Source organism: Emydura macquarii, unplaced genomic scaffold (assembly GCF_026122565.2).
Source record: "Emydura macquarii macquarii isolate MOO-44397 ecotype Brisbane River unplaced genomic scaffold, CSIRO-AGI_Emac_v2 contig_1692, whole genome shotgun sequence".
NCBI lineage: Eukaryota > Metazoa > Chordata > Testudines > Chelidae > Emydura > Emydura macquarii.
In genome coordinates, this window is record NW_027131829.1 from 1,121,751 (window position 1) to 1,143,518 (window position 21,768).

Consider the following 21,768-nt stretch of genomic DNA (forward strand, 5'->3'; position numbering starts at 1 on the left):
TAGCTATCTGCCAGTCATCTGGTACAAAGGCTGATTTAAGTGATGGGTTACATACCACTGTTAGTAGTTCTACAATTTCATATTTGAGTTCCTTCAGAACTCATGGATGAATACCATCTAGTCCTGGTGACTTATTACTGTTTAATTTATCAGTTTGTTCCAAAACTTCCTCTCTTGATACCTCAGTCTGGTAGAGTTTCTCAGATCTATCACCTAAAAGAACAGTTTAGATGTCTGAATCTCTCTCAGATCCTCTGCAGTGAAGATGAATGCAAAGAATTAATGTAGCTTTTCTGCAATTGCCTTGTCTTCCTTGAGTGCTCCTTTAGCACCTCAATCGTCCAGTGGCTCCACTGATTGTTTGGTCACTTCCTCCTTCTGATGTACTTGAAAAAATGTTGCTGTTACCTTTTGTTAGTTACTCCACAAATTCTTTTTTTGGCCTGCCTAATTATACTTCTACACTTGGCTTGCCAGAGTTTATATTCCGTTCTACTTTCCTCACTAGAATTTGACTTTTGATTTTTAAAGAATGTCTTTTTGGCTCTCTCTCTTTTATTTTGTTGTTTAGCCAGGGTGGCTTTTTTTGGTCCTCTTACTGCTCTGTCGTGCAGCGAGTGGAATGCATTTTTAAGCTTAATTCCTTTGATGCCTTCTTCATTTTCCCCTCTACCTAGAAAAAGGGGAAGCAGCTGCTCTTGCAGTTATGTTGACAGTATCCCTATGCTAATAAAAGACTAAACTGCTGCTGTTTTGGAAAGCTGGGAGACCAGATATTTTCACCTCCACTCTAGGGTAGCTTTTTCCTCTGAATGGTAAACACAAATCCCTCTTCACTTTCCCATGTTCACTGCCTAAGGGAGGTAAGGATACACTGTCCGAATTACTTGAACCAAGTATGAACTTTTAAAAGAAAAAAAAAGCCACACAGTACTCACTCCATCTCATACACAGTGAGAGGCAATGTCTGCTCCATCAGGGAGAATTTCTTGGTTTTCACAGGTTTAATAATAGGCTCTGAAAACAAAACAAAGAAGAAAAATGAAAAGGTATTCCCTAGCACCCCTCAGCCCCAACATTCTCTCTAATCTTAGGGGTTAACTGTAATAATAGACAAAACTTTCAGTGGGTAATGTAATTTTCAAGTTGATGGCATCCCTTTAACTCTTGTATGTGCAGAGGATCAGAAACTAAACTGAAAGAGGTTTTCATTTGCCTTCTTTAAAGTAACTCATTTTTTGAATCTCTGAACAAAATTCTTCTTTGTTAACTACCTCAATAGAACTTCTGTTAAAATGACAGAAACAAAACATTAACCAGAATGGATTCTGAGGAGAGGAAACTAATGATACCGCCAGCAGCAAGACTTTATTTTCCTTCTCCCTTACAAATTTGCTGAAAGAAACCCTCCCTGATTGTTCCCACGATTTACCAACTTTCATTACTCACCAGTGAGAGGCTGTGTATCTTCCTCCTGCACTATGGTCTCTACCTCAGGCCCATAAACCTCTTCAGCAGTCGGATAGTATTTCTTATCTTCATGCAGCACCACCTCCATTCCAGGATGATCTTCATCATGATCTCCTATATCATCATCGTCATCATCGTCGTCAAGCTGAAACCAACAACAACATTTTGCTATTCTGTAGCACCTTCTACCCAAAGATCTCAAAGCACTATACAAACATCAAACTCTGCAGTGCTGCCCTCATTTTACAGTTAGGAAACTGTAGACAGTGAGAGGGTAGCTGATTTGCTGATGATCACACTTCAAGTCATTGACACAGCTGGAAAAGAATCCAGCCATCATGATTCCCATTAGAACATATCCAACTGCAGTGCAGGTCCCAGTCTTGCCATATCAGGCACCGATCAAAGTCAGGTCCAGAAAAGGGTTCTCAGGGATTCCCCACTTTTCAGTTTGGAGGCCATTTTTCCACCTTGAATCCAGATAGCCACAATGAGCAGCAGGTCATTTTTAAAACAGATAGCAATGCCACATGCAAGTGACGCTTGCGCAGCAAGCAATCGATGCCCTTTATACATGCACACAACATATCCAGGGCTGACAGTACAAGCAGTGAGACACACTGGAACCTTTCCGCAGCAAGGGCAGCTACCAAACCCTGTGCATGAAGTCCCAGTTGTGTGGGAGTTGTGATTTCAGTCATACAATAATGATTGTTTTGTATGTGCATATAAATACTCACACCATTGGGAGTTCTTTTTCTTTAAAACGAACAATTCAGTGATTAGTTCCAATATCTTACATCTCTACAGATCTACCAAAGAATTCACAGTGAAAGGGCAATTTTCAACACCATTTCTAAACATATCAGTTACTGTTTCGGTTTTCATAAATATAAAGACTACTCATAGACTCAAAGGTCAGAAGGGACCAATAAGATCATCTAGTCTTACCTCCTGCACAATGCAGGCCACAGAAGCTCACCCACTCACTCTTGAAACAAACCTCGTACACACAACTGAGCCACTAAAGCCCTCAAATCATGGTTTAAAGACCCCAAGGCACAGAGAATCCATTCTTATTCATTTATTCTAGTCTATAAATGTTCTTCCACCAAGCTCATCATCGTCATCCCTGAGCACCTTCCAGTCATGCATTAAACAACATGACTAACATGTCACCTGTTGGTGTTAACATCTCTTAATAGGAGACACCAGAAAGTATCAGTAAAATGATGAGGGACTCAGTGTAAGGATCTTGCTTAAAACACAGGATATGGAGCTCCTATTTGAACGCCTATAATAGCAGGGAAACGCACTTAAAACATAGGATGTTTCTTGCTTTGTAACACATTTAAATGGATGCTGCATTTCAAGAGGGCAGCTTCTTATTGGATTTTTAATTTTTATTATATTTTTAGATACTTTGTTTTTAGAAATATATGCATAATCAGAATATTTAATAGTACATTAAACTTTTCCTTTAAAACAGTAAGTAATTCTGCTGTGGTGCTGGGTGTTTTTTCTTTTTTTGAGATAGAGAGAGAAATCATTTTCTGGGGACAGGAACACTGATGCAGAAGGAATAGCTACTTTTCAGCTTGCAATAGAGGTCTGTTGATAACTGTTGTTAGGATTAAACTTCAGGAGAAACAGGTTAGAGAAGGAGGAGGAAAACTAAGACACGAATAATCTTATCACAGTATTTTAGTGAAAATATACATTAGGATTTTTTGCACGTGTCTCACTGCACCTCATCAAGATCTTTGGCATCTCTGCCCAGTTCATCATCGTCATCATCCGAGTCGAGCTCTGGCCCGATGTAATTCCCAAACTCATCGTACAGGTCTGTGTCCATGGTGCTAGTGCCAAGAAAGACAAAACCACGTGTAACTAGAGCCACCTGCACCGTGGATGAAGCTGCATCCCACCCCCACCGCCCCAGCCGGTCACTTCAGTGTATGTATTAAACACGTCTGAGAACCGACGGCCTCTGCAGCACCTAGAGCAACCCCGCATCGCCCCGTTCAGCAGCCAGTGCCCCTCCCACACCACCCGCCCCAGCTCTCTCCGCCAGCACCCGGCGCTGCTCTCACACATGGCCTGCAGCACCCCGGAGCCCGCTCGCCTGCACGCTGCACCCAGCGCACCGCCACGTTACCGGCCCCCCCACATCGCCCCCAGGGCCCCCCACATTGCCCTCCCAGCCAGCCCCCAGCGCCCCCCGCCAGCCCCCCCACATCAACCCTCCAGAGCCCCGCAGCGTTCCCCCACATCAGCGTCCATCAGCAGCACGCAGCCCCCCCCCATCCCCGGCCAGCCCCCGCCTACCCAGCACGCGCACACCGCTCCGCTCACTCCGTCCCGCGCCTACCTACTACCGGTCCGGCAGCCGCTGCCTGCCTGCGACACCAGCGCCGAAGGACCCCGGGGCTGGCGTTTCGCCTGCCTACCGGGCCGCTTCAAACCCAGCTGCAGCCAGCGCCCCGGCCGGGGTGGGGAGGTTCGGAGATGTAGACCCGACTGGGTCCGCGGCCCCTGGGGCCGGGCCGTCTTGGTTGTGCAGCCTCTTCTGATCAGGCGTTTGGCACGGACAGCCCTAGCGGGGGCCCCGGCGCCGTGGCGCGGCCGTTGTTATGGAGACCGCAGGTGAGGCTTGGCGCCCGGCTGCCGCGTTGGGGTCTGGGGCGCAGCAGGAGCCCCTGGGGGGTAGGTGGGCTCGGTTCCATCGCGGCCTGGCCGGGTAACAATCCTGCCCCGCCCCGCGCAGCCCCAGGGAGCAGCGGCCCCTTTGCAGAGGGTGAAGCCGAGGCACGCACAGGGGCTTGCCCCAGGTCACCGGCAGCCGCTGGCAGAACCGGGACTAGCGCCGGGCCCGGGGCCGGGTCTGTGGTTCCCCGCTGTGGGACTCAGCTAATGAACCCGGCCGCCGGCTGCTCCGTGGGAGTCTTGGGACTGGCGGCAGCGCCCGCGCCAATGTCTAGAGCCCCCCGGGGCTCCCGGCTGCAGCGATCGTGTAGGAGGCTCCCAAAGGGGTGCACCTTGGGTGCTCCCTCAGATCAGCGGCTCTCCGGCTGCTGCTCCCCTTTCAGGAGCGGATTTATCTTGTCTGCCCGAAGTTTCACCTCATTAACCGCTACCTGCCTACAGACTCTGAGAAAACCACAGAGGAGTCACCGGGCCTGGTACCGGCCACGCGCCGGCCTGCTCATGTTACCACCGAGTTATAGCACTGGTGGGAATATGAATATTGTAGGAAGGTTTCAGTGGGATGCTTGGACCTGTTTGTCACTTGTGAGCCTTGTCTGCCCCAAGTGGTGGCGGGGCTGAAGAATGTAACGTAGCTCCACGGTGCTGCCCCTTGTGGTACGGGACCCAGGCAATCACCCTTCTTAGAATCCTAGAAGAGGAGAGTTGGAAGGGACCCCAGGAGCTATCTAGTCCAACCCCTGCTCAGAGCAGGACTAACCTCAGCTAAATCATCCCAGCCAGGGCTTTGTCAAGCCACAGCTTAAAACCTCTAAAGGTGGAACAAAAACAACAAGTACCTGTAGTACGTTAAAGACTAACAAATTTCTGTGGGCATAAGCTTTCATGGGCTGCAACCCAATTTGTCAGATGCTGTATACAGACTGGAACTTTTCTCTAAAGATGGAGATTCCACCACCTCTCTAGGTAACCCATTCCAGTGCTTCACCACCCTCCTAGGGAAAATCATTTTCCTAATATCCAACCTAGACCTCCCCCACTGCAACTTGAGACCATTGCTCCTTGTCCTGTCATCTACTAGCATTGAGAACAGCCTAGCTCCATCCTCCCTGGAACCCCCTTTCAGGTAGTTAAAGGCTGCTATCAAACCCGCCCTCATTCTTCTCTTCTGCAAACTAAACAAGCCTAGTTCTCTCAATCTTTCCTCATAAGTCGTGTGCTCCAGCCCCCTAATCATTTTTGTTACCCTCCGCTGGACTCTCTCCAGCTTGTCCATGTTTTTTTTGTAGTGGGGGTCCCAAAACTGGACACACTACTCCAAATGTGGCCTCACCAATGCCAAATAGTGGGGAATAATCACTTCCCGCGATCTGCTGGCAATGCTCCTACTAATGCAGCCCAATATGCTATCAGCCTTCTTGGCAACCAGGGCACACGGCTGACTCACATCCAGCTTCTTATCCACTGTAACCCCCAGGTCCTTTTCTGCAGAACTGCTGCCTAATCCGTCCGTCCCCCATCTGTAGCTGTGCCTGGGATTCTTCCATCCTAAGTGCAGGACTCTGCACTTGTCCTTGTTGAACCTCATCAGATTTCTTTTGGCCCAATCCTCCAATTTGTCTAGGTCACTCTGTATTCTATCCCTGCCTTCCAGGGTATTTACCATTCACCCTAGTTTAGTGTCATCTGCAAGCTTGCTGAGTGTGCAACCCACCCCATCCTCCAGATCATTAATGAAGATGTTGAACTAAACCAGCCCCAGCACTGACCCCTGGGGCACTCCACTTGTTACCAGCTGCCAGCGAGATATCGAGCCATTGATCACTACCTGTTGAGCCTGATGATCTAGCCAGTTCTCTGTCCATTCATCCAACCCATACTTCATTATACTTCAACTTCATACTTCTTGCCACCCCCTAAAGCCAGCCCTGCACTTGCAACTCTCCTACACTCCTTCCCTGACTCCCAGGCTGCAGCCCCCAGATTGAGAAACACTGATCTAAATGAGTTGAACACCCTGTGGAAGATCTCTGCGTACTCCAAGGGTACACAAACCCCTGGTTGAGAACCACTGCCGCAGAACATTCTATCTGATCTTGTGTTTAGCTGTGACACTCTGAGTATCTTTCCCAGACCTGAAGAGGAGTGCTGTGTAAGCTCGAAAACTTGTCTCTCTCACTGACAGAAGTTGGTCCAATAAAATATATTTCCTCACTCACCTTGTCTTTCTAACTTCTGTTGGTGAAAGAGACAAGCTTTTGAGCTACACAAGAGCTTTTTTTCAGTACTTTGAACATAAAACACTGCATGCCACTCTCTGCCACCCTTCTGCACTTTGAGAAGTACCTTACTCCATGAGTATTGCCATTGAAATAAACAGGAGGATTTGCAGATAACATGCTACTCAGCATCAGGAAGGGTGCCAGGCTGGCACATAGTGTTTCATTTTCAGTGTCTGAATCTGACCCTGAATATTTTTAAGAGTATGTGTGAACTGTACATTTTTTATAGTCTCAGTCAATAAGACCCTAACTATATTTTTAGCCCTTATGCTTTATTAACTATAACATTCTTAGTCTGCAATTTTAACAAAGTTTATATCTGGCAGCCTTTAGTTAATGTTTAGGGGGTCTGATGATAAAGTGATATACAAATGACACTTGTTTTAAGTGACTAACGGGGAGTCCAAAATAAAAATACTTGTGTAATAGAGACTGGTCTTTAACTTCAGGTTAAACAAAATTGCACTGGAAAATTTGGGTGTACTTTGAAGTGATTATTTAAGACAGGAATTTGCCTGGCTGAGATGGGATCATTAGCACAGGACGCACTGTATTATTAGTTAGTTACGATGAGTCTAACAAGAATTCTAGTGATGAAGTAGGTGGTTGTGAAAGAGTGAGGAGTATTCTCTTTGTGTGATGCTTATGCACCTAAAGTCACTCTGATGATTATGTGTGTTGCTCTTAGGCTTTTGAAATGGAGGAAACTGGAGCAATAGATTTTTGTGCTTTAGAGAGAGAACTGCAGGCTGCTGTTGCTGCCGATGAAAAGTACCAAAGAGAAAACGATGCCAAGTTCCGAGCCATTCACCAGAAGGTGGCATCCTATGAAGAATTCAGGTTTGCAGAATTTTGTTTTCTATGGCGAGTCACAGAATTGGGAATATAACAATCCAATGTTTCTTTCATCAGGATGAAAGTTTCATAGTGGCAAATCATAGAAATGTAGGACTGGACAGAACCTCAATAGGTCATCTAGTACAGTAGTCCCCTGTGCTGAGGCAGGATTTTGTATTATCTAGAACACCCCTAACAGGTGTTTGTCTAACCTGTTCTTAAAAACTTCAAATGACTGAGATTCCACAACCGCCCTAGGTAATTTGTTCCAGTACTTAACCACCTGTATATGTAAGCAGTTTTCCCTAATGTCCAACCTAAATCTCCCTTCCTGCAGTTTCAGACCATTACTTTTTGTCCTGTCCTCAGTGGTTAAGGAGACCAATTTATCACCCTGTTCTATAAAACAACCTTTTACGTACTTGAAGACTGTTATCCTGTTCCCCCTCAGTCTTCTCTTCTCCAGACTAAACAAACCCATTTTTTCTCTCTTTCCTCATAGGCTATGTTTTCTAGACCTTTAATCATTTTTGTTCCTTTCCTCTGGACTTTCTCCAATTTTCCACATCTTTTCTGAAGTGTGATGCCTAGAACTGGACACAATACTCTAGTTGAGGCCTTATCAGTTCTGAGTAGAGTGAAATAATTACTTTTTGTATCTTGCTTACAACACTCCTGCTAATACATCCCAGAATGATGTTTGGTTTTTTTGCAACAGTGTTACATTGTTGACTCATATTTAGTTTGTGATCCACTATAACCCCCAGATTCTTTTCTGCAGTACTCTTTCCAAGCCAGTCATTTCCCATTTTGTATTTGTGCAATTGATTGTTCCTTCCTAAGTGTAGTGTTTTGCATTTGTCCTTACTGAATTTCATCCTATTTATTTCAGACCATTTCTTCCCTTTGTCAAAATCATCTTGAATTCTAATCCTGTCCTTCAAAGCACTTGCAACCCCTCCCAGCTTGGTATCATCAGCAAACTGCATAAGTGTACTCTCTCTGCCATTATCCAAATTATTTGTGAAGATATTGAACAGAACCAGACCCATGACAGTACCCTGTGGGACCCCACTCAATACGCCCTTGCAGTTTGACTGTGACTACTGAGTACATTTTTCCAACCAGTTGTGCATCCATCTTATAGTAGGTTCATCTAACCTATATTTCCCTGGTTTATTTATAAGAAGGTCATGTGAGACCGTATCAAAAGCCTTACTAAAGTTGAGATATATCACATCTACTGCTTCTTCCCATCCGTAAGGCTTGTTACTTTGTCAAAGGAGGATATTAGGTTGGTTTGGCATGATTTGTTCTTGACAAATCCATGTTGACTAAGACTATTACTTATCTCCTTATTACCTTCTAGTTGCTTACAAATGGATTGATTGATTATTTGCTCCATTAACTTTCTGGGTCCCATAGTTAAGCTTTCCGGGTACCAAAGTTAAGCTGACTGGTCTATAATTCTCTGGGTTATCCTTATTCCCCTTTTTATACCTAGGTACTACATTTGCCCTTTTCCAGTCCTCTGGGATCTCTCCAGTCCTCCATGAGTTCTCAAACATAGTTGCTAATGGCTCAGAGATCTCTTCATCCAGTTCCTTAAGTATTCTAGGATGTATTTCGTCAAGCCTTGACAAATTGAAGACATCTGAGTTGTTCTAACATGTTTTTTTCCCTATTTCAGCCTTAGATCCTACCCCATTTACACTGATGTTCTCTGTGTTAGTCGTTCTATCACTGCTAACCTTTTTGATGAAAACTGAAGCAAAAAAGGCATTTAACACTTTGGCTGTTGCTGCCTTTACTGTTATTGTCTTTCCCTCTTCATTGAGTAATGGGTTTACCCTGTCCTTGGTCTTCCTCTTGTTTCTAATGTATTTGTAAAATGTTTTCTTGATACCCTTTACATCTCTCGCTAGTTTAATTTTGTTTTGTGCCTTGGCCTTTCTAATTTTGTTCCTACATGTTTGTGTTGTTTTTATATATTCTTCCTTCATAATTTGACCTAGTTTCCCTTTTTTCTATGATTCTTTTTTGAGTTTCAGGTTGTTGAAGATCTTCTGGTTCAAATTCTCACCTAGTTCCTCTTTATTTGTCAAAATCAAATCTAGAACAGCCTCTCTTCTAGTTGCTTTCTCCATCTTCTGCAATAAAAAGTTATCTCCACTGAATTCCAAGAACTTGTTGGATAATCTTTGCCCTGCTGTGTTATTTTCCCAGCAGATGTATGGGACTTTGAAGTGTCCAATCACCACCACTCCTGTGTTGTGGATTATTTTGTTAGTAGTTTAAAAAAAGCCTCATCCACCTTTTCTTTCTGGGTAGGTGGTTTATAGTAGACCCCTACTATGCCATTACCCTTGTTTTTTACCCCTTTAATCATTCTCTCGAGACTGTCAACAGGTCTGCCTCCCACTTCTATCTCAACCTCAATGCACGTATATACATCTTTGACATACAAGGCAACACCTCCTCCTTTTTTTCCCCTGCCTGTCTTTCTTGAACAAGCTGTACCCTTCTATATCAATATTGCGGTCATGAGAATTATCTCACCAAGTCTCTGTGATGCCAATTATGTTGTAAATGTGATTATTCACTAGTATTTCTAGTTCTTCCTGTTTATTCCCCATACATCTTGCATTAGTATACAGACATCTTAAGTTGTTCATTAGATTTCCCTTCTATATTCCCTCAACTCTCCTTTGTCCGTACTATAATTGCCCATGTTACCCCTAGATTCTGACCCTTCACCCAGGTCTCCATTTTGGACTTACCTGTGGGCTTTTGTCTCCTGCCCCCATCAAACCTAACTTAAAGCCCATCTCACTAGGTTAGCCAGTTTGTATCTGAAGATACTCTTCCCCTTGATAGGTGGGCCCCATCTCTGCTGAGCAATCCTTCTTCTCGGAGTAGCATCCTATGGTATAGGAAGCTGAAGCCCTCCTGGCGACACCATCCATGCAGCCATGCATTCAACTCATTAAGCATCTACACTAAAAGGTTGCTCCCACCACTTAATAACTCCACCTCCGCAAGAGGCGTAACCCTTAGGTTGACACAGTTAGATTGACACAGTGTCAGTGTAGACACTGCGTTATTTATGTCATCTTTAATGGCATCCAGAAGACGCCCCACAATGCACCACTGTGACTGTTCTGGTCCTTATTTTGAACTCCGCTGCCCGGTGGCCAGGTACACAGGTGTACACCCCTCCCCTCTAAATCTCCATGAATTTTTGAAATCCAATTTCCTCTTTGCTTGGCGTGGAAAGCTCACCTAGCAAGTGCCCAGCTGACCATGCCAGCTACACGCTGCAGACACGTTCCTGCCTAGAGTACGCAGGAGGAGATGGATCTCCCAAGTCTGTGGGGAGAAGAGGTTGTGCAGGCACAGCTCCGATCCAGCCATAGAAACATTGATATCTACAAGCAGATCGCTTGGAGCATGGGGGAGAAGGGCTACAAGAGGGACCTGCAGCAGTGCTGCATGAAAGTCAGGGAGCTGCAGCAGGCGTACCAGAAGGCAAGGGAGGCTAACAGTCACTCTGGTGTGGAGCTGCAGACATGCTGCTTTGACAAAGAGCTGCATGGCATCCTCGGCGGAGACCCCACCACCACCCCAAGAGCCCTATGGATACTTTGGAGGACTCACAAGTGAACAGTGAGGAGAAGGTGTTGGATGAGGAAGAGGAGAAGGAGGAGTATGGGGGACAGGTGACTGGGGAATCTAGTGGTGCAGTGAGCCAGGACCTGTTTTTGACTCCAGAGCCGTCGAGCTAGTCCCTGCAGTCCAGCACAGGTGAGCCTGATGCAAGGGAAGGAACCTCTGGTAACTATGCAGTTTGCTTTGATATTGCAGAGACACATCTGTTCATTTACACTTTTTTATCACGCTAGAAGAGGTAGTGAGATAACCAACCGAGTTAGAGTTGCTATCTGCTTCTCATTCCCCTGTACAGCTAGGCAGAGTGGGCCGTGTAGAACGGTTAGTTTATGTGCCATCGGATGTCCTGTGAATTCTCCATAGAGATCTCAAGGAAACTTCCGTGCAGGTAGTCTGCAATCCTCTGCCAAAGATTTCTGGGGAGAGTTGCCTTATTTCTTCTGTTGTGGTGGGACATTTTGCCAAGCTACTCAGCAGGCACCATTGCAGCACACAGGCTAATGGCATACAAACAGATCCTGCAAGCGTCTGGCTGCAGACCGGTTTCCTTTCAGCCTCCATTACCCTCAGGAGTAAGGTATCAACTAAAATCACCACCACCTGTGGTAAATAGTGCTAGTATTCAATTCATTTGGCCTATCTGCATCTATTCATGCCCATGAGCTATCCCCCTTATTGTTCCAACTTGTCCCCTCCCCTGCGGGCCGTACTCCCCGTGGCTAAGTGAGAATGTAGTGTTTGTAACTTGTGTGGATCAAGGGGAGTGAGTTCAGTATACCAAGTTTCCATTTATCTTGTGAATACACTCACAGTAGTACCTCTCTGTATTGTATTTTTTGCAGCTGGAAATATGGCCTTAAGGGTCTCTCCATCCACACCTGCGGAGCAGGCTCAGCCAGATAAAGAGGAGAAGGACGAGGATGTGGGATGACATATTCCAAGAGATCCTGCAAGCCTTTGGTGCTTCTGATACCGAGCACAGGGCTTGGAGGATCACCGTCACAGACAGAAGGGACAAGGATAGAAAAATGGAGAGAAGAAGAGCACAGGAAAAGTCAAGAGATGTGCAGCAGGAGATGCTAGCGCTTCTCAAGCAGTAAACACATGCTGGAGACTCTTGTTGATCTTCAGGTTCAACAAACAAGTGCTCATCTCCCTCTGCAGCCCATAGAGAACTGCATCCTGGGACTCCCTATACACATCCTCCCCCCACATACATGTGGCATCCGGGGCCACTTGACTACCCCTACCACTCCACCCTGGAGGAGAGTAGAGGCAATCCAGCTGCACATACACTGACTTGTGAGAGACATGGTTGGTGTATGCGTTTGTGAAATGGAAATGACTATTCTTTCTTCTTCAAATGTTCTTTTCCCCATATGTATATAGTTTCACTCAGTTATAAATATGTCTGTTTGTATGGGTTTGGAATAAAAGTCTATTTATGGAAACTTAAGTCATCTTTATTAGTTCACAACATATGCTGGTTGGGTTGACTCATTCACAGGTAATAGCAATAGGTGCATTTGCAATGTTATATTACTACACACACAGCATTCATTACAAGGTTCATACCGGGATGCAAAAAAACAATGCCCGGCAGAGCACACTACAGCAACATGCATTACTGTGGCTCACTATTAAAATGGTCTTTCAAAGCTTCCCTCAGTCATATAGCTCCGCATTGGGCTCTTTTTATAGCCGTGGTATCTGGCTGCTCAAAATCAGCAGACAGCTATTCCACCTCCACCCTGGCGGAAACTTTTCCCTCTTTGCTTCACAGATATTATGAAACACACAGCAGGTAGCAATAACCATTGGGATATTTTTTTCACTGAGGTCTAATCTTGTGAATAGACAGCTCCAGCAACCTTTCAAACAGCCAAAGGCACATTCAACTGTCATTCTGCATCTGTTGAGCCTGTAGTTGAAGCACTCCTTGCTGGTATCCAGATGGCCTGTGTACAGCTTCATGAGCCACAGGAGTAAGGGGTTGACTGAGTCTCCGAGGATCGGTACTAGCATTTCAACATCCTCAATGGTAATCCTCTGGTCTGGAAAGAAAGTCCCTGCTTGCAGCTTTCTGAACAGGCCTGTGTTCTTAAAGATGTGTGTGTCATGCACCTTCCCTGACCATCCCGTGTTGATGTCTGTAAAACGTCCCCAGTGAAACACCAGCATTTGCAAAACCATAGAAAAGTAGCCTTTTCTGTTGATGTACTCTGTGGCAAGATGGTCTGGTGTCAAAATAGGGATATACATGTCATCTATCACCCTACCGCAGTTCGGGGACCTCATTGCTGCAAAATCATCCACTATGTCCTGCACATTGCCCAGAGTCACAGTCCTTCATAGCAGGATGCAATTACTGGCCCTGGACACTTGCATCACAGCAATCCCGACGGTGGATTTCCCAACTCCAAATTGATTCCTGACTGATCGGCAGCAATCTGGCATTGCAGACTTCCACACAGTGATCGCCACTTGCTTGTCCATTGTCAGTGCAGCTCTCATTTTGGTGTCGCTGTGCTAGAGGGCTGGGAAAAGCTCCACACACACATTCAGGAATGTGGCCTTGTGCATCCAAAAGTTCTGTGGCCACCACTCATCATCCCATACCTGCATAACGATACGATCCCTCCAGTCAGTGCTTGTTTCTCAGGCCCAGAACTGGTGCTCCACTGTCTGCAGCTGCTCTGTGAATGCCAACAACCTTGAACTGTTTCTTTCTATGTCCCACAGCAAGCTAGCCTTCAAGCAATTGTCATGTTCCCTGCAGCTACTTTGATGGCTCTGCAAATTCTGCAGGATCAGGGATGTTGCACTTGCAACACACATCAGAATAGTGCCAAATTGTGCAGGATCCAGGCTTCTCACACACAGCGGCTGGGCGGGTTTGCGGACTTTTGAAAAAAGGCGTGAAACATTATGTGATGCAGATAAAATTATGGGATGGAGAAAACTGCATCATGGGATGTTGAAACCATATTCCCAGCCACCCATGTGCAACTTGTTTGGCTCCATGAGGTATTGTAAACCCTGTGTTAGATGGTGGGGAGTTGCCCAGTGGGATACGTGTCTGTGGTGCACTGCTGACACAAGGAGCGCAGTGTGGATATGCAAAAGCCATTTATTTACTGCGGTGGCAGTACGTCAGCGTAACTAAAGTTATGTCTACACTAGAGACCTTACAGAGGCACAGCTATTACTGCTGCAACTGCGCCACTGTAAGGTTTCCCATGTAGCCGCTCTGTGCCAATGGGAGAGCGCTCTCCCATCAGCATAATTAAACCACCCCAAGGAGTGGCAGTAGCTATGTCAGCAGCTATGAACGTCCCCCACCAACATAGTGCTGTCCATACCAGCACGTCTGTTGGTGTAAGTTTTGTTTGTCAGGGGGGTATTTTTTTACACCCCTGAGTGACAAAAATTTTGATGGCATAAGTGCTAGTGTAGACAAGGCCTCAGACCATGGTTTATAGTGTCGAGCAAAGTTAAGAATTTAAGCGTCTGGGCTCATCTTTTGAAAGTGTTGTGCAAGTTTCATTTGAGGATGAGGACTGATAGGTCAGATATAGAGTGATCGCTTTGTGAAAAGTATTCATCCACAGGTGATAGGATGTTTTTGTCTTATTTTTCCATGTGAGTTCATTCAAGAGTGTAATGATTGTCTGGTTTCACCCACATAACCCAACAGCAACTATTTGGTACACTGATGGGGTACATACAGGGCTTAAATTCAGCTGGAGCTATACAGAGCAGAGCTCCGGTAAATATTTTCAACCCCCATGGAGTTTTTAAAGCATGTTGGAGGGGTGCGGGGCTCCAGGAAATACTCTATAAGAATTTAAGCCCTGTGATCATAGAATCATAGAATCATAGAATATTAGAGTTGGAAGGGACCTCAGGAGGTCATCTAGTCCAACCCCCTGCTCAAAGCAGGACTAACCTCAGCTATATCATCCCAACCAGGGCTTTGTCAAGCCTCACCTTAAAAACCTCTAAGGATGGAGATTCCACCACCTCCCTAGGTAACCCATTCCAGTGCTTCACCACCCTCCTAGTAAAAAACTTTTTCCTAATGTCCAACTTAGACCTCCCGCCCTGCAACTTGAGACCGTTGCTCCTTGTTCGGTCATCTGCCACCACCGAGAACAGCCTAGCCCCATCCTCCCTGGAACCCCCTTTCAGGTAGTTAAAGGCCGCTATCAAATCCCCCTCACTCTTCTCTTTTGCAGACTAAACAAGCCGAGTTCCCTCAGCCTCTCCTCATAAGTCTTGTGCTCCAGCCCCCTAATCATTTTGATTGCCCTCCGCTGCACTCTCTCCAACTTGTCCACATCCTTTTTGTAGTGGGGGGCCCAAAACTGGACACAATATTCTAAATGCGGCCTCACCAATGCCGAATAGAGGGGAATAATCACTTCCCGTGACCTGCTGGCAATGCCCCTCCTAATGCAGCCCAATATGCCATTAGCCTTCTTGACAACCAGGGCACACTGCTGACTCATATCCAGCTTTTTATCCACCGTTACCCCCAGGTCCTTTTCTGCAGAGCTGCTGCCCAGCTCGTCGGTCCCCAGTCTATAGCTGTGCATGGGATTCTTCCTTCCTAAGTGGAGGACTCTGCACTTGTCCTTGTTGATAGGACCTGTGGATCTTGAAAGGTGTGTTGTGGGGGGTGTTGATCATAGTAGCAGTGGAGATATGATCATCGTGCAAGATGTCAGACGATGATCATATTGGTCCCTTCTGACCTTAGAGTCTATGAGTCTACGAGGTTGCATCGGTTGTTCTGGTGGGTCTGATGCTGCGCTGAGTTGGTGTGTCCCGTCTTGCTTCTGACAAGCACGCTCTCTTTCACTCTCTCTCTCTGAACTATCAGTTAGGGACAAAGGTCCAGACTTTCTGTCACAGTGCCCTTAGCCCCTTTTGGTTCTGGGATGAGAGCTCAGACTGGAGACATGGAATCAGGTCTCTTGCCCGTTAGTCCGGGTAGAGAGCACTAAATGGAAATATGGGGTCTGGCCTCGAGAGATTTTGTGATCTTCATTTGAACCCAGATCTTTTGCACGGTAGAACTTTGCACCACAAACACCGTGACTGTGCCAGTCTCACAGAGAGGAATCAAAACTGGAAATGGTGCTAATTTCAAGAGAGAATTTGTTTTTGCTGGGCTTACCACCTCCTTTATATTTCCTGCAGGGATATTGTGCTAGCATCACACCTGAAACCTCTAGAGAAAAAGGACAAAATGGGAAAAAAGAAAAACCTACCGTGGAATTCCTATGCAACCCAAGCTAAGTGTAAGCAGGACAGAGAGATGGAGCTAGCCCAGGTGAGGAAGAAAACTCCATCACTAAGGGTTTGTCTACACATGAAAGTTAATTCAGATTAAGGTAGGGTGTGAATTTAAAACTCAGTAGCTATTCCAGAATAACTCCATATGTGGACATGTATTCCAGAATATAAATACCTTGTTCCTGTTTAGCTTAATCTACTTTCAAAGTGGATTGTTTTGAGGGTTTATTTACACTTAAAAATTAATTCTGATTAAGGTAGGGTTAAATTTTAAAGCACAATAGCTATTCTGGAATAACACAATGTGTAGAGAAGCTCTAAAAGAAATTTCCCAGAATCACCACAGCAGATCCGGCTAACTGTCCATCTAGTCCTGTATCGTGTCTCTGACAATGGCCAGGACCGGCTGCATCAGAGGAAAGTGCAAAGCACCCCTTAGGGAACAATCTGTATAATAAGATTCCAGGATTCACATTGGGTGTCACTCTGAAATGTAGAATGTCTTCTGAGTCAGTGTGAAATGATGGAAACAGACAAAATTTAAAGCATGGGTGAGAGCTCTTTTTTTAGAATATCATCTTGTTCAGTCATCACTAGGATTCCTGATCTGTTACTGTCCAGTTTTTTAGTCCTCAGCCATTCTGACATGTGACAGCAAGGCATGTATCTGTCTATGCCATGCCAAGAGTTCTAGACCATTGTGATATCAGAGGTAACTCAACCAGTCACTACCCTTACTCTACATGTAATTTGCATACCACAGTTTCATTGTAATGAAGTCAGTGATATAAGGGAGACAGCACAGATGGTGGATTACTTGGCCCAGTTGCCACAGTTTTTCAAAGGTTTAATCATCATCCATACAACTTTACATAAACTCCCCAAATAAATGAGTACAAACTCCCCAACGCAATACACATGTCCGAACAAATCAACACAAATCTCACAACATCACCCACACACAAATCAATACAATAACCCCAAACACACAGAACCATTTACCACAGCATACAACCCCTCATTTGCAACCCACACAAATTAACACAAAATCTCCATGCACAACCTACGCACAACATCTCCCAGCACTGCCTCAGACACAATTCAACACAAATCTCCCTGCACCACCACCCTCAAATACAAATCAACACAAAATCTCAGCACAGACCTTCCTGACACAACCACACACAACACCACAACCAAAACACACAATAACCTCGAATATACATAGCCCCTCATCACAGCCCGTACATCTGATTCACTTGCTGCACAAATTAACAAAAATCTACCACCACAACACACACCTTTATGTACCCTCACTCAGATTTACCATAAAAAACCATAAACTTGAGTGACAAAACTATTTTGACTTTACTAATTAAACTGGTATGATAGCACAGCCTTTCAGTTACTGGTTATGAAATAACCTGTCCAGGGGGGAATTCTGCTCCTAACCCTCATCAGCTAGTAGGATTCTGCATTTTGTATTTTAATCTGTTTTATGTAACTGTTGTTGAGCATCTTTTCATCCAGGGATTGGATGGACTCCCTGAAACGTCCGCAGACTTTTACAGAACTTGGCGCAGATGCTTGAAAAGTGGACAGGAAAGATACCAGTTCCTGTTTCAGCTTGGCGGCCATGCCCTGGGCAGAATATTTCAAACTGATGTTGGCTTTGGCCTCCTAGGTGAATTTCTCATGGTGCTCGCTGAGCACACCCGTAGCGAAGACAGAGAAGCTGTCCTTCAGATATTACAGAGCCTTTCTGGGACCAAGCGCTTTGGACTAAATGTGGATCTCCTGAGCCAGGTGGAGAAGGATAGCTGCAGGGATTTGTTTAGGAAACTGCAGAGCATGGGGAAGAACTGTGGTGCTGATAGCCTTCTGGAGGGCACAGCTGAAGCAGGTTCAGCTGCTTTGCAGGAAGAGCAGAATGAGTCTGAGAGAGAAACCCATCTGGAGGGGGCTGGCCAGCAAAAAGAGGCAGATGAAAGACTGATGAAAGAACTGGTTAAGTGTTACCATGTTAACTGAAGGAGCACGGGCTCACACTCTACCAGGGTTACGAGGAGCCGAAGGCAGGAGGGACCCTCCCTGTGCTGCTCTGTCATCAAAGATGGAGAGACTGTGAGAGCCCCTTTTCTACAGAACCTTGTTGATTGAGTTTTTCTCTGTACCTGCTTCACCTGCCCAAAGAAATAGCCTGGCACAAATAAATAATAATAATCAAAAGGATTATATTGCAGTCATTGGGGGAAGGGCCATCACACAGGAGACAACACTTGCTGTGAATCAGTAGTACTGAATATATTATTTGGGAACCACAGCCTAAGGGACAGGAAAATATCACTCTACTATTAGTGGGGGAAGATTAATCCCCCTCTTTCCTTTTCTCAGGCCATATATTCTTGTCAACGGGATTTTAGAAACATAAGCAACTGTATTGTAATGGCTAAACACGTAACAGAACCAAGTGTGGAATGGGTTCATGTGCACAGCCATGTCTGGGACTGATCTGACCACCTACTTAAACGGAACCTGGGATAAATACATGGAATGTACATTGGTAATGTTCACAGTTGAGAGACATACAAATGGTATAAAATGGGCCATTTTGGTGAGTTCAACTATTATGGTTAGTATGGTGGTCTGACCTTCTGAGTCTGCTAGTTCTGCTATAAAATCGAGGGTTATACATGACCAGGGTCGGGAAGGGATTTCAGACAGTAACAGGAGGCCAAAAGATTTGCTTCAGGAAGTCTTAGTCTGGGCACAGAAATTGCAGGAGCTGATGTAGTATCAGACATCATCACACATCTGAGGCCATGAGTGGGCCACTGCATAATAAGTCTTGGATTGTCCAAAGTGAATCATCCAAGAGGTTTCATGTTGCATGCGCAGCACCTCAAGTCTTGGGGGACTGTCAGGGTTGCATAGATTGTCATTAACATAGAAGAGATCATTGACCCAGGAGTAATTGCATAGGGCAGTGCCAGGGAGGTCCTTCTTAAATGATATGAGCTTTAAAAAAGGCTCATTAGGGAGAACTACTTGAAGCAAGATAAGAAAGTCCAACAATATGGATCCACAAAGGAAATGGTGTGGTTTCAGCATGCCAGGTGGTGGTTCTTCGGGGTTCACCTGTTCCGTATAATATTCCCTCTTTTGCAAAAGTGTGTCCACCTTACCATTTTGTAGCCTAGGTGATATGTGATAGTTAAGGATTCTGTGACTTTTTGGAACCTCCGTGACGTCTTCTGGGTTAGGGCGGGAGCAGCTGTCAACCCCGGGGCCACCGGAGCAGTGGCCCAGGGCTGAAGCAGCAGCTGGGGTTGGGTCAGCATCCCGGGGCCTGGAGCAGTGGTGGTCAGCCCCTGTCGCAGGAGCAGTGGCAGGGCTGAAGCAGCTGCAAGCCCCCGGCAGTGCTCTATTTGTCCCCCACCCCCAGAGTATTTTTACTAAAAGTCCGGGACAGGTTGTGGGCTTCCATAAATTTTTGTTAATTGCCATGACTTTTACTAAAAATATCTGTGACAGAATCTTAACCTTACTGATAGCAAAGTCAAACCTTGAAAAGAACAAAGCCCAATGTAACGCCGCTGATTCAGCACCTTGGCAGATCTTATATATTCCAGGTATTTGTGGTCTTTTAGAGCAGTATGGAGTGCTGAGCCCCTGTGGGGTCGTGTCACCATGTCTCAAGCCTTGCCTTAATTGCAAGCATTGCCTCAACAGCCACTTTATAATTGCCTTTGACTGGAGTACATTTTCAAGAAAAAAAATCCAGAGATGCTCCTCTTGCTTGGACCCTGTTCTTTGGGACAATACCATGCCAGTGGCTACAACAGAAATGTCGGCCTCAAGGATAAAAGTTTGGTTGGGATCAGGGTGGTCCAGCACTGGAACTGAGATGAAGGCTACCTTCAGACATTCAAAAGCTTGATGGGTCTCAAGGAACCGGTGAAACTTTGCAGGTTTATGAAGGATGGCAGTTACAGAAGAACGGCCATACTGGGTCAGACCAGTGGTCCATCTAGCCCAGTGTCCTATCTTCTGACAGTGGCCAATGCCAGGTGCTTCAGAGGCACTGAACAGAACAGGTGACCAGCCCGTCGCCCATTTCCACCCTCTGGCAAACAGCAATCCCAGCCCATTTGGCTAATAGCCATTGATGGACCTGTCCTCCATGAACTTATCTAGTTCTTTTTTGAACCCTCTTACAGTCTTGGCCTTCACAACATTATCTGGCAAGGAGTTCCACAGGTTGACTGTGCGTAGTGTGAAGAAATACTGCCTTTTGTTCACTTTAAATCTACTGTCTATTAATTTCATTTGGTGATCCCTAGTTCTTGTGTTATGAGAAGGAGTAAATAACACTTCCTTATTTACTTTCTCCATATCAGTCATGATTTTATAGACCTCTATCATGTCCCCCCTTTGTCGTCTCTTTTCCAAGATGAAAAGTCCCAGTCTTATTAATCTCTCCTCATATGGAAGCTGTTCCCTACCCCTAATCATTTTTGTTGCCCTTTTCTGTATCTTTTCAAATGCCAATATATCTTTTTTGAGATGGGGCAACCAGATCTGCATGCAGTGTTCAAGATGTGGGCATACCATGGATTTATAAAGAGGCAATATGATATTTTATGTCTTATTATCTATCCCTTTACTAATGATTCCCAACTTTTTTGATTGCCGTGGTACATTGAGAGGATGTTTTCAGAGAACTATCCACAATGACTCCAAGATCTCCTTGAGTGGTAACAGCTAATTTAGACACCCTCGTTTTATATGTGTAGTTGGGATTATGTTTTCCAATGGTCATTACTTTGCATTTAGCAACATTGTATTTCATCTGCCATTTTGTTGCCCCGTCACTCTATTTTCTGAAATCCCTTTATAGGATTCCTGGTGTTCCCCCGTCCCCACCTCCAAAGATATGGTCTCCCAAGTAACTGGGTCTGATGTCAGCAGAGAACTGTCCACTTTTTCCACCACATTCAGGGTGGTATTGGGTTGTATTGGAAGGACGAGGACCCAGCTATGGAAAAATCTATGAAATTATCACCTGCTCCCAAGTCAATCAAAGCCCTGGCACAGGAATGGCCAGCTTGTCCTTCAGGACCACAGTTGCAGGGGAATTTATAGAAGTGGGAAGCAATGAAGACTTCCTTTTTGAACCTAACCTTGGTATCTTTCAATTATGGTGCCCAGGATTGAGAACCCACCTGAGCCTGGGCCTGATCTTTTCCTGTTGTCAGGCTGGCAGATATTTTGATAGGGCATATGGATACCACATGTCCGCTCCTCCTACTGTAGAAACAGAGCCTTTCCCATCTCTGGCAATCTCATTAGCCCAGGGAGAGGCCGGGCCACACCACATCTACCTGCACATCTATCTGGCTGAGCTCCCTTGAATCTGAGGGCTGAACCTTAGGCCAGTGCAGAATGTAGATAGGGGCATCCTGCATTCTAGTTGTCGTTCATGAAGCTGGTTCCTGGCCCG

The 21,768-nt window shown here is 45.5% G+C and overlaps 2 protein-coding genes across 4 annotated transcripts in view; one reads left to right on the forward strand and one right to left on the reverse strand.

Annotated features, from left to right (window-relative positions):
• Positions 1 to 3,845, reverse strand: part of EFTUD2 (elongation factor Tu GTP binding domain containing 2) — a 35,288-nt gene extending 31,443 nt beyond the window's left edge. The window contains exons 1-4 of one of the 2 annotated variants that reach the window (XM_067556232.1): positions 3,799 to 3,845; positions 3,221 to 3,329; positions 1,450 to 1,615; positions 939 to 1,017 (exon numbers count right to left, since the gene is read on the reverse strand). In XM_067556232.1, coding sequence (XP_067412333.1) covers positions 939 to 1,017; positions 1,450 to 1,615; positions 3,221 to 3,325 — 350 coding nt within the window. In that variant the 5' untranslated portion in view covers positions 3,326 to 3,329; positions 3,799 to 3,845. Of the gene's footprint in view, positions 1 to 938; positions 1,018 to 1,449; positions 1,616 to 3,220; positions 3,330 to 3,741; positions 3,773 to 3,798 lie in introns of those variants that run through there. The other variant, XM_067556233.1, reaches the window with a different exon arrangement.
• Positions 3,846 to 3,940: 95 nt separating this feature from the next.
• On the forward strand, positions 3,941 to 18,494 carry CCDC103 (coiled-coil domain containing 103). 2 transcript variants are annotated; one of them, XM_067556236.1, is made up of 4 exons: positions 3,941 to 4,116; positions 7,147 to 7,298; positions 16,170 to 16,302; positions 17,796 to 18,494. In XM_067556236.1, the coding sequence occupies exons 2-4, from the start codon at positions 7,156 to 7,158 to the stop codon at positions 18,294 to 18,296; spliced, it is 777 nt and encodes a 258-aa protein (XP_067412337.1). In that variant the 5' UTR covers positions 3,941 to 4,116; positions 7,147 to 7,155; the 3' UTR covers positions 18,297 to 18,494. The 2 variants fall into 2 exon arrangements, with proteins under 2 accessions (XP_067412337.1, XP_067412338.1); XM_067556237.1 differs by lacking the exon at positions 3,941 to 4,116 and adding an exon at positions 4,145 to 4,180.
• Positions 18,495 to 21,768: the final 3,274 nt, after the last annotated feature.